Source organism: Zalophus californianus, chromosome 2 (assembly GCF_009762305.2).
Source record: "Zalophus californianus isolate mZalCal1 chromosome 2, mZalCal1.pri.v2, whole genome shotgun sequence".
Taxonomy (NCBI): Eukaryota; Metazoa; Chordata; class Mammalia; order Carnivora; family Otariidae; genus Zalophus; species Zalophus californianus.
The window spans coordinates 164,313,492-164,330,134 of record NC_045596.1 but is presented as its reverse complement, the minus strand read 5'-3'; the positions used below and the strand labels follow the sequence as shown (position 1 = coordinate 164,330,134).

The 16,643-nt window shown below is 43.4% G+C and overlaps 1 protein-coding gene across 1 annotated transcript in view; it reads left to right on the top strand.

The window, feature by feature from the left end:
* The window catches only part of IKBKB (inhibitor of nuclear factor kappa B kinase subunit beta), a 56,356-nt gene that overhangs the window by 13,942 nt on the left and 25,771 nt on the right, over positions 1-16,643 (top strand). Inside the window, 1 exon segment of the mRNA XM_027597548.2 lies at positions 2,168-2,237. Coding sequence (XP_027453349.1) covers positions 2,168-2,237 — 70 coding nt within the window.

The window sequence follows — 16,643 nt, the reverse complement described above, 5'->3', positions numbered from 1 at the left end:
GGCAGCACTGCAGACAGGGTCACAGAGTGGAGCCGGAAGGGAGCTGGCTTAGTAATCAGGGAACTGGGCTGATGTTCCAGAGCCACCAACTGACTCACCATCTGGGCATTTGTCCCTCTAGTGCATTCACTTCTCCTTACAAGAGCATGTACTTCAGGGTGGGTGACGTCAGCCCTTCCTTGTCTCGGGGATGGTCATGTCTGGCCCCCTCCCCAGTGTCGTCCGAAACGGGATCATACAACCTGCTTTTAGACTTGGCCTTGTTTGATTTTCAACATCCCTGAGGTGCTGGTACAACACGATTCCCACGTGAAGGATGTAGATGGATGGTGAGGTGGATTACCAGGCCTCACACGGCTACAGTGGCAGAGCTTGGGTCACAGCCCATGGGAAGCCAACTGCAGGCCACCTCTCCATCTAGGACACTGAAGAATGCCACATAGTATGAGGCAAAATAGAAGTTGTCTCTGGACAACTAAGTTGTTTTTGTATTGAAAAAGAGGTTGCTCTGTTAGTGCACATCTCCCTGAACTCTTCCCTCTGGAAGAAGGGTCACAATATTTTGGGGGGGGGCGGGGAGGCAGGATACCCTAGCATTTCTTCTGTCTGGCAGTTTCCTGGACCCAGCATCATGTGCTGTTTCCATTACTTTTTTTGGCCCCTTCTGTCTTCTTTTTGTAAAGGAAACTTTCCACAAGGGTTGATCTGCCTGAGTGGCTTTCTCCTGCCATGGGAGATAGGCGGGTCGAGGGAGTGGTGCAGCAGGATGTGAACAGTCATTGGCATGACCTACAAGCTGGGGACTGATAACGGATGAGAAATGGGGAACTTGATAATGCTTCAGTTTTCCTCTTTGTTTTCCTAACCTTTGACAATCATCTGATTACTAAATGCAGTTATTTAAAATGGGAGCTCGAGTCATGTTGTTGCAGTTGAGTGAGTGGTTCTTGGAGGGCAGCATGGGAGTTGGTGGGCTGTGACCTGATTATGGAGGGCTCGGAAGCCTGGCAGAGAACTTGAGACTTGATCATGCAGGCCGCGAAGAGCCAGTCAGCCAGGGAAGAAGATGACGAAAACTGCAGCGTGATTGACCTCGCGTAGGGCACAAGATGATCTGGGGGAGGCGGGCAGCCCTTGCACTCTAAGGGGCCTTTGTCCGTGGGGTCCCCCCACATGGGGTGGGCAGTGCAGGGAGGGCGCCGCTGCCCAGAGCGCCAGAGACCTCTGTTCTCTCTGTGCTCCAAATGAGGTAGCCTGTCTTTCCCTCCTCTCAAGAGTTCAAAGCCTATCCCCCTGCGCACTGAGAGACCAGCTTGGCCAGCATGTGAGCAAATGTAGAAGCCAAAACTGACTGAAAGAGTGAAGTCTGTATGCCCAGCTCAGGAAACGGGCTCTTCGATGTTCTTGGATATAAATATTAGTTAGTGACTATAACCCTCAGCTGGGAAGTTATTTTCTCCATTGTTTTCATTTGAGGCCAGCCACCAGCAGCATATTGAGCCAGGGCCAGGAGGGCAGAGAGGGCACGTGTTTGAGCTCAGGCCTCAGCTAGACACGGCCTCATATTCCAGGGCTGCACTGGAATGGCTGTGTGAGCAGACCTCACAGAACCTCTCCAGTCTCAGGCTCCTCACCTGTGAGGTGCAAATGCCGACGGTATTTCCCTTGGTGGCAGTGGGAGGATGGATGAAAGGAGACAACGTAGGTAGAGCTTCACTGAGCTAAATCGTGTAGAGGTTTGCCGGGTCCCAGGCTCATTAAATATTCCCCGCTACCATCATCACCCCACTGGCCACGTTGGAGAAGTGGTCAGAGCGTGGTGTACAGTGAGTGCCTTCCATCCTAACCTCTTCGGGATGCAGGAGCAGTGGTCCCATTGTGGCGGAGTGTGGCCTCTGGCCTGCCTCCCTCAGAACTGCGGCTCAGGTGAGCCTGAGAAGCCCTCCTCTGAGAATGACTCAGACACCTCACCTGTGAGTACGTGAGGACTTCTGGGAGTTCTCACTACTGCTTCCTACTTCCCTGCCCAGGCCACCTGTTAGCCTACGTCCCCAAAGCCCCGGGGCTGGGGTGAGCACTCAGATGACTTCAGCTGGGAAAACACACTGTGGGCTTGTCGGTGGTCGGGGACTGCTCACTCTGATGCTTCTTCTCACCTTCTTGACAGTACCTGAACCAGTTTGAGAACTGCTGTGGCCTGCGGGAAGGAGCCATCCTCACCTTGCTGAGTGACATTGGTAAATCCCAGCCCTGGAAGTCAGGCTGTGCCCTCCGGGGAGAGTCTGTGGTGCGCCTGTGAGTCCTGGCGGAGCACAGAGGGGAGCTATTTTGGTCCTCCGTTCCCTCCAGAGGGTGGGGTTGAGGGGGCACAGAGTGGGGAGGTCAACAGGGGACTAGTCAGGCAGGTGCTGAACTCAAATAGATTTCTCTTCCTTCCGGACTAGGTCATGAAGTGAATTGTGGGTATATAGAGTAACAGATTTCCTTCCCATTAAAAAGCTCCACTCCCTACTTTCCTGGAATGGCCAGCAATGGAATGGGTTGTCATTTGAATGAATTTCATCCCTTGGCAACTAAGTTTTCCACTTCGACATTGGCAGTTCTTTTGCCAATTATAGGCATAGGAAAAACTGCTCCTGCTTAATCCTTTGGTGCTGTTACTGTCCTCGGACACGGACGAGGGTGTCTGCCACTGTCTCTGAGAAGGTCAGGGAAAAGAGTGACCTCAGGTCACAGAGCTCAGGTGCAGTCTCTGGACCCTGGTGCCTGCTCTGGAGGGAGCGTGGACAGGGGTCTCCGCAGGTTAGCACATGGCTCCAGCCTTCAGACGTGAGAGAGGGCCTGATCCAAACCTCTTTTTTTTTTTTAATCTCTGAGGTTGTTGGTACAAGTTGATAGCTTAAAGTTTAAAGTTATCCAGAGCTTATCACTGAGTGTTTGCCCCCAGATGTGGGCACTGATACAGTTTTCATCCCTCTCCCTTGCGAGTTCTTTGATGCTGCATGTTTTTTTCTTTTTGTTTGCTCAAACTTTTTTTTTTTTTTTTTTTTAGAAAAATGTCAAGTGTATAGAAAAGTTGAAAGAGTAGTACAGTGAAACCCACATACCTTTCCACTGGGTTCATCAGTCATTACCATCTTGCCGCACTTGTAAACCTGTGTTTTCTAACTTTTGTCCTGGAAGGATAGGTGGGCCTCCAGGCTCTAAAATGCTTTGCTTTGTAGGTATGGGTCCGCCTTTACCTTACCCTGCGCCACTTTTCATAGAGGATGGGCAAGAAGGAAATGAAGGCAGGGAGAGCCCAGCAATGACATCAAGTTATGATCCAAACAATCTGACACAGAAAATTCCATCTCCCTTTGGATGGAGTTCACCGTGAGGACAAGTTGACATTGCACGAGTTTTATCTGATTTGAATGGTGTCCACCACCCGCCAGGCTGGTTCCTTCGTGAGTTGGCCTGTGTGGGTCTGCCGGAAGGGCCCTCTCTGTTTGCCTGGAGGATCTAGTCCATAGGTTAAGAGTCCCACCTGTTTTCCTGACACTTACTTTGCCACATGGCTCACCAAGGCAAGTTTTGCTTAGACAATACTTGTCTTGTTACCCCAGTGACCAGATTACTCATTTATTCTCTGTTGAGTTCCGTTAAAGGCAGGTTAGTAGGTTGGGAATATTCTTTTGCTCTTCATGGGAAACTCATTTTATTTCTCTCTGGTTAGAGCTTTAAGTCATTTTTTAAAACGTTATTCTCTCAGATATTTTTCTTTCACTGATGAGATTATTTGTGCATTCAGCAAATAGTTATTAAGAAAGTCTTTATTGGCAGGAGTACACAGAACATTCTACTTCCTCATATAACTTTTACTTCCTCAAGTGATTCTCTAGTGATATTAAGAGTGCCTCAACTGGTTGCATCTTCTTTGGACTGGGCACATTTTGTATCCAGTTACCATTGACTGGTGTGACAGCCTTCATATTATGTATTGAAGTTGTAGGTGTGTGTTTAAGTCATTCATAAGTCAGAATTATGAATGCTGGTAAGCTCCCAAGTGCGTATGTAGTTCAGCTCTCCTACAGATGGATGAACATTCAAATTCTTTAGGTCACTGATTCCCTCTTTCCTCTTCATGACCCTAAACTGGAAATAGTGAGTCTTTGAAGTACTAATGCACTAGAATTAAATTCTTGAAGGAGAGACTTGAGTCATTGCTGTATCTCCAGCATCTGCAATAGTGGTATCTTATGTAGCAGCTTCTCTGTAAATATCTGTCAAGTGAATGACATAAATCCCAAAGGAAATTAAAATAAGTAAGACCTGCTTAAAAAAAAAAAAAAAGATGTTCACATATAATAAACAGTCCCAGGTCAAATGCCCACTCCTCTACTTATTGGCATTGTGACTTTACACATGTTACCTAGTTTTTTTTTTTAACTTTTTATTGTTATGTTAATCACCATATATTACATCATTTGTTTTGGTGTAGTGTTCCATGATTCATTGTTTGTTCATAACACCCAGTGCTCCATGCAGAATGTTACCTAGTTTTTAAGAACATCTGTTTTATTAGCTGTAGAATGGGACTATCACGTGCCTCATTAGAACTGTTACGAGGATCAAATGAGGTGCTATACCAACAGCTGCTAGCACGGTGTCTCCTGCCCCTAGCATCATGTGCCGCTAGCACATGTTTGTTCCATTCTCAGTTCCTTCACCCTCTGGATTTGGATTAATAGCATCCCTTTTGAAAAACATGTCACCCTGATTTGGGATCTGGTAAGCCAGGCTGCTGGTTGCCTTGTTGAAACTTCCCTTCCTGGAAATGGTTACCTTTCAGACCTGTTCCTGTGTCAGTCACTTTTTGGAGGCAGTCACATCCCCTGGTATTGTGGTTGTGGAGGTTGTTGATAAGCTTGTATTTTACTTTCATTCCCATTTCTGATTTGTGTACAAGATTTATCAAATTTATTTCTTTTGCAAGGATCTCCCCACTGAAAGTTCAAAAGCTTTTCTTGGAGCTCATCTAACATAACTCTTTTGTATTCTGAAACATTTCCTGAGCATATTTTGTTCTAGTTTGTTCCAAGTGCTGGCCTCCTGTTTCCTTTGTTGGAGTTGCCACTGCTGTTCTCTGCTGGGTTGACTTCAGATAAGGGGCAGAGCCACACCCTTGACCACGGGGTCCAGAATTCATCGTCTTCTCTTCTGGATTAAACCTGTTTTAACGTAAAACCTCTTCTGCGCCACTAACCTTACAGAGATGCCCACTCAGAGCAGCATCAAGATAATAGAAAAGATTTTTCCAATGAACTTTATATTGGCCAAGAAGATAGTACAGAGTACACATGAGAAAATGAGCAGTTGCCTGGTGAGCATGTGCCAGGACAGAACTATTAGACAAATTCTTTTTTTTTTTTTTTTAAGATTTTATTTATTTGAGAGAGAGAGCGCGCAAGTGAGCACGAGCGGTGGGGGGTAAGGGGGTGCCGTGGGCAGAAGGAGAGGGAGAAGCAGATTTCCTGCCGAGCAGGGAGCCTGATGTGGCCTGAGCCGTGTGACCTGAGGTGAAGGCAGATGCTTAACTGAGCCACCCAGGCGCCCCAGACAGATTCTTTTATGCTGGTAAAAGATCAGGAGACAGGTACAGATGCAGCCAGAAATGATCTGGATTTCCATATAACCCTAAAATAGCTCAAGGAGGTTACATCTAAGTGAACTCTATTTAAGCAGTCTTGCTCATTATCCTTTGGAAAATATTGGAGTGTGTTTCCTTTTGCCAGCAGAGGTACAAACTCCTGAGACAAGGTTGAGGGACAGATGGACACACTCCGGAGGCCCATGTCTCCACCGTCTGACAGGGACCTGCCTGTGCCTTGGCCAGCTGGGTGGTCCCTGTTGTGTGATCTCATGGCCTTATTGGGTCTTAAGTCTGAGTCAATCTTCTTTGATTCTCCAGATGGTCAGTTCACTGTGGGGACTGACCATCTTGTCCTCTGAACCTTCAGGAACCCCACTCCCCATCTCATCTGTGCTGCATTTTCAGAGTCACCATTTCTGTCCCTGTTGGAGCTGCTCCTCTCAGGCAGCAGTACATCAACATTAAAAAGCAGAGAGGGTTTCAAAGAGAATACAGGGCTTTAGGGAAGAGAACTTCAGTCTTTGAATCAGAAAATTGGCCTCTCTATTTAGTGTTTCTCTCTAATTGTGGATTTCTAATACAAGAGGATTATCTGATCTCAGAAATTCAGGTCATTGGTATATAAAGTATGTTGGAAAGCATACAGGAACTTTATAATAATAGAAGACAACTGGCTTTTGGTCCTGGCTTCTCCATGTTCCCAGCTCTGTCACCTTGGGCAAGGACCTTTTGGTCTGTTTATCTTTTCATTTCTTCTCTATGGAAAACGATGGTAACTTTCTGGGCCTACATGTCCTCAACTTTAAAACGAAGGGGTTGAGATAGGTGGTCTCTAAGGTCCCTTGTAACTAAATATTTCGTTTTTATTATTCAGGGGCTGGTTTTCAGAATGGGTGCCCCAGAATGTCTTTGACACCCTCTCCACTGTCCCAGCCTGACCGTGTGCCCGGTGTCTCTCGCCGCTCCCCTAATGTGTCATCTTCCCCCAGAGTTTTGTCTAGATGCTTTCTGTTCATTCCTGGTCCATCCCCTTTGTCCCTGTCTGCACCTGGACTGACTGCCCACTGCTTTCCAGTATTCTGTTTGCCAGGCTGTTCTCACAACATCTTTATCAACCATATTCTCTCCAAAGTCTGTGTATTCAACCCTGAGCTCTATTGTCAACTCCATACCCATGTCTATGTACTTCTCCCAAAGTCGTTACCAAATGGAAGTCCTGGTAGATTTCTTCCTTAAGCCAGATCCTTTCCCAGCATCCCTTTGTTGTATCACCAGCCCATCTTCCCATCGGCAACCCAGACATGAATCTTGTGTCTTAGAACCTGCTCTCTTCCTGCTCCATACCCTCTCATTTAAAGGCTCCAGATCCTTTCAGCCCTCCTTCGTGTCACATATCCCGTTTTTCCTCTCTGTTCCCACTGCCTGCACTATGTCAGTGTCAGAGCAAATCATTGTCATGACCCCTCACCCGGCCTTCCTAGCCCCATCTTACTCACCCATCTTCCATGCTTTTGAAGAGGACACTTTTATCATAATCCTTCGAGGCCAGACCTCTTCACCTCACTTTTCTCTCAATCCACTGTCACCAACTTAGCATCTGTATGGCTCTCAAAACCCCCTTAATCAACCCTCCTGCTACCCTTCGCACATGGCCGCTCTCTTTAGAATGCTGCTCTTACACCTCCCCAACGGTCCTAAGTCTTCCTGTCTTCCAGGACACGGCTTTAGACCTGCCCTGGCCCGTCACTCATAGTGGTTCTCCTTCTCATGGCTTTCCTCCGCCCGCTGCCTCCTGCACTCGGTACTTGGTGTCTCTGCTATTGCTATGGGATCTCTGCCCGTGCTTGACCGTGGAGACTGACTTCTGGCACGGGAGCTGCCGGCCAGACTCTGCAGTAAGTGAAGAAAATGCCTTGCTTCAGTGGCACATTTCCCACGATACCTAGGAAATACAAGACACCTTATCAGTACTTGTTGAACGAACGAGATTGGTTGTGCACTTTTCTCCCAGCACTCAGTGTGACTGCCTTGTTACCTTGCTGATTAGTCATAGGGGCTATTTTAGCTGAGAAACCCTCAGCTGGATGAAATCTTTCTCCATGTGTTCACACTGGGCCTTCTAATATGTTTTGTTTGGAAAGTCTAGTGACAGCAGAGTGACTGGCACATAGTAATATGAAATGTGCAAAAACAAAATGCAGCTGAGTCGATTTTAAAGATCTTATTGACTTTATTCAGTGATTCATGAATTGGGCAGTGTCCGATCTAGCAAATAGAAAGGAGCTCTGAAGAGCTGTAGAAAATGAAAGACTTTGATAGGCAGAAGGGGGCAGGACAAGGAAGTCACTAGCAAAGAGTGGATTGGTTTAGGTAAGGTCACCTTTCTTTGGAGATGGCAGGGGTCCCATCAGGCAGATTACCTCATTAATGCAGACCAGGTAATTCCAGACTGACTAAGGTTACATTCTTGGGAGAGGCTGAATCTATGGTTAGGTTAGGTCTTAAGTCTTGGTTTGGTGACGTGGGCTTAGCACAAGTGACTCCATTTTTGGCCTTTTATCTCTCTCTCTCTCTCTCTCTTTTTTTTTTTTTTTAACAATTCCTCCCTTTTGATTAGACTTTCAGCTTAACTAAGAGATGTGATCAAAATTAAAGGAATTAGTGCCACTCCCAGCTACTGCTCTGAAGTTCTTACAGCTTTTCCCGAATCTGTGGTATTCACAGGTCATGACTTCAGGTTCTCATTTCTTCAGTCAGTAACTCTCTTCATTCCTTTTTGGACATTCTAGTCTTAGGGAGATCATTTGGTGGTTAGTGGCAATGAACATGCATTTAAAACTTTTTGAGGAAATACAGTGCACCAGGGAGATGACTGTGATTATTATATGCAGGGTGATTCCTGATGTCTAGAGTGCACTTCAAAGCCATGGTCTCAAGACCCAAACCAATCAAAATCAAATAAAGAATAACCGTGTTGAGTCTCTTTGTTAAGCCAGGCAGCTCAGTTCAGTGATTTTATGTAGCTGAGTTCCAGCTTCCCCAGAAGTGTTAATCCACGGGCAGCAAGCATTGTTGCCCATAGCACAGACACCTTGCTCAGCTGCCGGATTATCAAGAAGGACTGTCCTTTTATCAAGCACAACTTTGGTCAGAGTCTAAGGATTTTTGTTGGGCACCTGTTGCTTTAAGAGTTAAGGAGAGCATCTTGATCATTTGTACCCCTAACTGGGAAAGCAAGGATCTGCAGAAGGGAGCTAATTTTGAATGCCTCCTGGTAATTCCCATTTGAGCCTATGGCACAGGACTGGCATGGAGGCCGGTAAAATTTAGGGGTCTGTGGTCCACACAGGCGGTTTTTATTCTCATTACCCTTGCCTTGTGTCCCTTTCTTTGTGTAGAGCCTGGATGCAAGGTTCCCTGGGTTTGGGATTGTTAACCAGACACCAGGAAATGGTCCCCCCCGGGGTTAGGGAGTCTGACACAATAGAGAGGGGGTAGAGTTTGTTCTAGAGAAACTGACACATTGGAAATCGTATGTTTGTGATAGGCAGAACTGCACAATCACCACCATTGTGGCCTACCCAACAGTTATTTGGGGGTTGGGTTACCCACCTTAGCAGTGGCCTGCAAGGTACAGAGGACAGTGTTCTCTTCCCAGGCCAGTGCCAGAGTAAAGGGCAGAAAAGGAGGAAGAAAGGATTTCATGTTTAAAGTATGAAGTCTTGATCTGGTGGCTTGGGTGGAAGTAGACTACTTTGGTGTTAACTATTTCTCTTGCTAGTCAATTTGATTTTGAGGTCTTCACCTGGTGTGTAGTCCCTGAAGTCTGAAGGAGCCCTTTTTAACTGGTAGATGTGGACCTAAGTCCATGAAGTCTGGCTGCCATTTGTGTGGTGAGGAGGACCTGTTGTAGTCCCTTCCAAGGAGATTCAAGGGCAGTCTTTGTCCTTATTGATTCCAAATCAGAAGGAGTAGGAGAAAATTAGAAATGTTAGTTTGGAGAATCATAGCTAGATATTTGAAGAAACTAGAAGAATTCAGGATCCAGTCCAGTTTACGGGTATATAACAAAACCTCAAAGAAGATTAACAGGACTAGAATCTAATATTTACAAAAGTGCAAACAATTTTTCTCTACAGTTACCCCCATTTTTAAATTAAAGATAATTGCAGTAAAACTGATTTGTTTGCATTCATCTTGGCCTGATTACTTAGATAAATGCAGCAAGAGTAGTGATTAGTCATATAAGCTCCGTTTAAGACTACTTTGTGGAACTTTTCATAAAGAATCAGATTGCACTCTTAAAAGCCTCTGAGGCCAGGAAGCCACTCCAAAGACTTACCATCAGATTTTACCTGCAGTACCAATAATTTGGGTGAATTTCTCTCTCCTCGAGGTTCCCCTAAATATCCTGAGGTTTCTGGGCCTGCCGGGAGTGACCTTTCTTACTCATCTGGTAAGGCTGCTAGGAACCTTTTATAAGCAAGGTACCAAGTAATTTTTCCAAACAGTTCCTTAAACTGTCCCGTCATAAACATCTTTCTTAAATGTGACATTTCAGTCAAGTCCTTGATAATATAGCCCATGTTTTTTAATTTTGTCCTGTTACAAGGAGAATGGAGTCTTACTGAACTTACACAGTTACCTAACTATATTATCACGATAAGAATACTCAAGAGTTTCTGGATTCTGGAGGGATCAGGTAGGGAGAAAAAGGAAAGGTTTTATTCATACTTTTGTTACAAAGGTATGCTTTATCAAATGGCTGTAAGTCATAGGTAGCTTAAAAACTTTCCTTAAATTTGGAAAGGAAAAACAAAACATTGAGGAACCAGCTGTGTTTCAAACAAAAAGTCATAATAATCATCCTCCTCCGGTCATTCAGTCATTTAATTAACATCTGTTCTGCTTGAATCCAGTTCTTCCATTAGTTCTGGAAATTCTTACTGAGGACAGTTTTATGATCTTAAAGTGATCAGAAACCTGTACTCGCCAAAGTTTTTTCCAGAGTACAAACCTGTTCTCTTTGAAGACGGAGCACTTGCACAAAAACACTTTCTTAAGAGCATCAGAGTAGAACAGTAACTCTCTGCAAGCGACAAAGACTTAAAAATGCCCATTGTTAAAAATCTGAGAGTTCATTTGATTAGGAAATTTAGTAATTTCTGTGATATACAACATTTTAGGATAATAACTGGAATTATTATTGGGGTAATATTCTAGAACGTGTAGATTTCCAGGAATTTCATAGTTTCTGGAACACTTACATATCTACACAAGTACAGAATAAAGAAAGCTTAGTATTACTCCCCACTTGACAATGCTTTCCATGTAATTTAACACAGTAAATAAGCCCAATTAGTTTTTCACACCCCTTTGTATGGAGAGAGTAAATCTTTTGAGATGTTCCAGGAGCCCTCTGCAAAATATCAGGTAGTTCAAGTCAGAAAGACTTCATTTAGACCAGTAGTCCAAGAAAACTTTGTCCTTTTAACAGAGAAAACCAAATTCTAATTTTGTACCAGCTTATTTTTGATCTTAAAAAACTCCTTTTTTATTCAAATCAATTCATTTTAATCTTAGCTAACTTGACCACACATAAAATTCCTTTCTCAGGATTTCCTTTTTTACAAACCTTCTACATCTTTTTTACATTCAGATTTTGTCCTGTGTCTTTCCTCTTTTCCATTCTGAAATAAACAGCCTCACTTTAGGACAAAATGTCTTTTCCCTCAACAAAAATGCCTCTCTGTTCCTCATACCTTCTTTTACCAAAAACACATCCTGCTTTCGTTGTGTACAGAGATGTTTCTCTTATCATTTACAGTAGCTTTGATTATGTATTATTTAGAATTTTTAATCCTTAGAAACTTTATAGTGAAAACTAAGACATAAGCAGTTGTGAACTGCCTGTTACACCAACATTCATTACCATGCAAATGTATGAATATATTTAATAATTTTTAGAAGCATATGCTTTTGTTTAGACTACCCAGGGAAACTTCCTGAGACATTAGACAAAGTCAGCCATCATCCTGTTATTTTTCCTATTGATGATATAATATAGATATCATATGTTCATATATTATCACATAGATAATATCAGGTTATTTGACTTGTAAACCTATGTAGAATAAATGTTCTATGTCTGCATCATATTTAATGCTGACAACACTGAAGACGTCTATTTTAATTGAACCAACAAACTTAAATTAACTTTTAATACTGAATATTTTCCCAGAACATGTGAACCTGAAAGGCATTTGGGTTAGTTTCTATTATATTTCTGAGAATTTTAGGAATACTACATATAAATGCTTGTTTGTTTTTAAGCCAATTAAATAGAGCCCTTTTGCATATGAATTTTGGCAGTACCATTCAGAGGAAGAATATGCCACACATCTGCAACACACATACGTATAGGCACCCATAAACATACAGACATATGCAAACAGAGCCCTTATAGCTTTCATTTTAAAATTTTAGCAATAAGATGGGTATGATAATGCAAAACTCACTAATTTATAAAAGAGAATTTGGATCCAAATCATGTTTCTGGCAGATGAAATAAGGTTATCTGCTTAGATGCTTAAAGCTTTTTCTATCAATATTTGTGGGGAAGACACTTAAGATTTGTAGTTGTCCTTAAAAGTAAATGTATGGAAGCTGTGGACCAAATTTGGGACAAGGGAGCTTCTACAGCAATTTGTATTTGTAAATAGCCTCCCCCGCTTTTTTCTTAAGTCCTAGGAATTGGGGATGGTCTAGATGAGAGTTCCTGGAGACAACCAGGTAGAGCATTTACCTCTCAAAGGCTCAGGGAAAGAGTGCAAGTTCCTCTAAGAAGTACTTTTGGGGGTGCCTGGGTGGCTCAGTCAGTTAAGTGTCTGCCTTTGGCTCAGGTCGTGATTCTGGGGTCTTGGGATCAAGCCCTGCATCAGGCTTCCCGCTCGGTGGGGAGCCTGCTTCTCCCTCTCCCTCTGCCATTCCCCCTGCTTGTGCTCTTTCGTTCTCTTGTCAAATAAATAAATAAAATCTTTAAAAAATAAAAAATTAAAAAGATTTAAAAAAAGAAGTACTTTTGTTCCCTAATGTCAGAATTTTCACAGTCCTTACAAGACTTTTGAGAAAACTAGGGGAGGTTTTGGGGTTGGTAAAAAGGATAGGTGGGCTTTGAATTGTTTCTAGAGCTGCATTTCTGGTTTTGTAAAGATTTGTAAGGTAAGGACAGTTGCTTTTAATTTCTCAAGGAATTGGGCTGTAACTTAAGTGATAACATAGGCCGATCTACCCATTTAAACCACATTATCTTTAATTTGCTTTTTTTTATATCAAGGAGAAGATTTCTAATTAAAATCAAAAGTTTGCTGTGTTCTAGATTTAGAACCATTTGTCTTTGGAATGTTTAGCAAATCCTTCTGCAAAGGCTTCAGAAGTTTTTTTCTTTCCCTCTGGATACATAGTTTTATTTTAGTTTAGGGGAGAAGGCCTAAAAAAAAAAATTACCTCTCAGGCTCTGAGTATCAGCTTCCAATTTGGCCAACTTCTGACCACAGTGTTATTTTTAAAAAGTCCTTTCAGGGGCACCTGGCTGGCTCAGTTGGTAGAGTGTGTGACCTTTGATCTCAGGGTTGTGCGTTCAAGCCCCATGTTGGGTGTAGAGATTACATGGAAAAAAAAAAAAGTCTTTTCAAATATTTTGTCAAGTTGGAGCTGGGACAAACAGTAAATATTCCTGGCAGTATTGAACAATCCTTTGGACTCAAGAGGCCTCCCCAGAGAGGATGCAAAAGATATTTCCTTTTCTTTCCTCTCTCTACTGGGTACTAGAGACAGATATCAGGAAGAGCTGACTCTAGTAAGAATTCTCAGCTTAGCTGGCTTCTGCCAGTCTTTAAGGATCCCATCTGTAGACTCTGAGTGGGGTTTAAAGTAGAGAGTGTAGCTCCTGTGTCTACCAGAATTTGGTAAGGATTTTCATTAGTTTTAATTTCAGTTTCCCCTTAGCTGTTTAAGGGAATAATGTAGCACTTTACCAGAAAATCCCTCAGAGTCTCATAATTGGGGGCCTTCTTTCGGAGGCAGATATGTGAAGGACATGCACAAAACCTTTGAGAAAACCTTTTTTCCAGTGTCCCAGTTGATTGCCAATGAGACATTGATTTCCAAGCCGGTTTTTTGATAATGCACCCCTGGGACGAGGCAATGCAGAAGACCTAGGTGTTTTATTTATTTATTTATTTATTTATTTAGTTAGTTAGTTAGTTTTGAGAGAGAGAGAGAGAGAGAGGATGGGAGGAGCGTGAGTATGAGTGGGGGGGGTGTGGAGGTACAGAGGCAGAAGGAGAGGGAGAGAGAATCCTAAGCAGGGTGTACATTCAGCACGGAGCCTGGTGCGGAGCTCAACCCCACAACCCTGAGATCACTACTCGAGCCAAAATCAAGAGTCAGACACTCAACCAACTGAGCCACCCAGGTACCCCTAGGTGTTGCTCTAGATACATTTTGTGTCTGATTTTTCATTAGCCTCTTTGCAATGAAACTTTCAATGAAGCTATTTTGAAATCTTGAGACCTTTTGAAAGCTTCTATACATCTATTAAAATAGGTATCCCGTTCTATTTGATTTGGGAACGCTTGCGTTTAAGTGTACTTCTAAAATAAAGTATCTTGTTTAATTGGAATGTTCCCCATGTTGGTCATTGTAATTCTAGGTTGTCCTTAGTAAGATTTTGTCATTTTTGTAGGTATTTATACCTTCCCAAACTGTAGTTCTTAGTCATTAAATAAGCAGGTTGCTGGAAGGTAGTGCACTCAACTCTTTGGAATTTAAGGACTTTTTTTCTTTCTTTCTTTCTTTTTTTTTTTTTAGCTAAGTCTTTGATTCCCTTGGAGCCAACCTAATACCTAAGGGGAATGTGCTGGTGGTTTAGTGATTATAATGTGTTGTATGGGATACCACACTGTGTGGAAATTTTCTTGAGGTTACAGGTGCCCTAGTGTCAATCTAACCCAACTTGTAACCAATTTATTCTTAAGTTAGGTGACCAATTTAAAACACAGGAGTCTCAAGAGTTAGGTAGCATGCGTTCTAACAGCTTTTACATGCTCAGTTGTACCCACTAGTTTTGTGGATTTTGGCTTCTGAGATTAACAATAGCCTTCACCTACACAAATCACAGTGGACCCAGTCTGACCCTGGTCGGTAACCACCAGCAGTGCTCACATGGAACTGGGGACTGGGGAAAGGACTAAAGCAACAGACGCCAAAGAATGGGGACTGCAGGCTGGGATTCTAAACAGATGGAGAACTGTGAACTGGACTGCTAGCAGTTCCCGAGGTGGAATCTGGGGACTGAACCAAGGGCTAGGGATTCCAATCAAATGGGGAACTGTGGAAAGCCAGTTAGGTGGGGAGCCATCTTATTGCCAGTTAGTGCAAAGAGCCGAGCTCAGAACCAAGAGGAACTTACCAATGGCCCTTGGACAGCAAAAAGGAGAACTTGAAGGGTTCGAGGGTACCATGCCTGTGTTTCTAGTTGCTGAAGTTATCAGAAGTTTCCTTCGGATCCCACGGTTGTCACCAAATGTATTGGAAAAACAGAAGCCAGCTGAGTAAATTCTAAAGATCTTGTTGGCTTTGTTCAACTATTCATGAATTGGACAGCATCCTGTCTAGCAAACAGAAAGGAGTTCCAAAGAGCCGTACAAAATGGAAGACTTATAGACAGAAGGGGGAGGGACATGGTAGTCACTAGCAAAGAGGTGGATTGTTTCAGGTAAGGTCACCTTCCTTTGGGGGTAGCAGGGATCTATCAGGCAGATTACCTCGCTAGTGCTGACCAGGTAGTTCTAGACTGACAGGCTGAAAATGCAGTGAGGTGAGGTGTTTTTTTTTAAATATTTTATTTTTTTTTGAGAGAGAAAACATGAGCAGGGGGAGGGGCAGAGGGAGAAGCAGACTCTGTGCTGAGCCAGGAGCCTGATGCAGGGCTCTATCCCAGGACCCCGGGATCATGACCTGAGTCGAAGGCGGACGCTTAACTGACTGAGCCCCCAAGCACCCAGTTAGGTTAGGTATTAAGTCCCTGTTGGTGATGTGGCCTTAGCACAGGGGCACCATTTTGGACCTGTTTCTTTTTTAACATAGTCAATTTTTATTGAGTGAACAAACATCCTGTGCTACTTCTTAGTCACTGGTGACTTAAATCAGTTGGCGACTGTCTTTCCTTTCTCATCTCTTTGTCAGTTTTTGGTCCATTTATCTTTCCATTCCTTTTCCATGGAACGTATCCTAAACAAGATTTTTTTTTTTTTAAAAATTTGATTTATTTGAGAGAGAGAGCATGAGCAAGGGGGAGAGGCAGAGGGAGAGGGAGAGGCAGACTCCTCACCAAGCAGGGAGCCCAACGTGGGGCTCGATCCCAGGACCCTAGGATCATGACCCGAGCCGAAGGCAGACGCTTAACTGACTGAACCACCCAGGCGCCCCAAACAAGAATGTTCTTAAGGGAGTTTAATAATCCCTTTAAATTTGGGGTGTGGTAAATAGGAATTCATCGATACAACTCTTACAAAACTGCTTTTCTGCATGGAAATCTCGCGGTCCTGGCTGGTCCCTGATTTGTGGTTGTAATCTGAAAAAAATATGTAAGAGCTGTGATTTGAAATTCTGGTTCATCAGTAAGAACTCCAGAGCGTAGCATTCTTCAGTTAGATATTTATGTCTTCTCATGAACTAAGGGAAAGTTGGGGTAACTACCTGGTTGCCGTTCCCGACAGGGATAACAGAGAAGACTGTTGTTCTCCTGTGGCAAGCCCTTAACCTGACCCTCTCTACAGTCTTTTCTAGGAAATGTCAACTGTGTAGCTTAAAAGTTCACAAAGAGTCAGTACTTCTTACAACTCTTTTCTAGAATTAGAATGTGAGAAATTAACTTTTAGGCTTTACGCTCTGTGGTATGATTTTCAGTTTTTACACACATGTATTATCACTATCACTAAGGGTT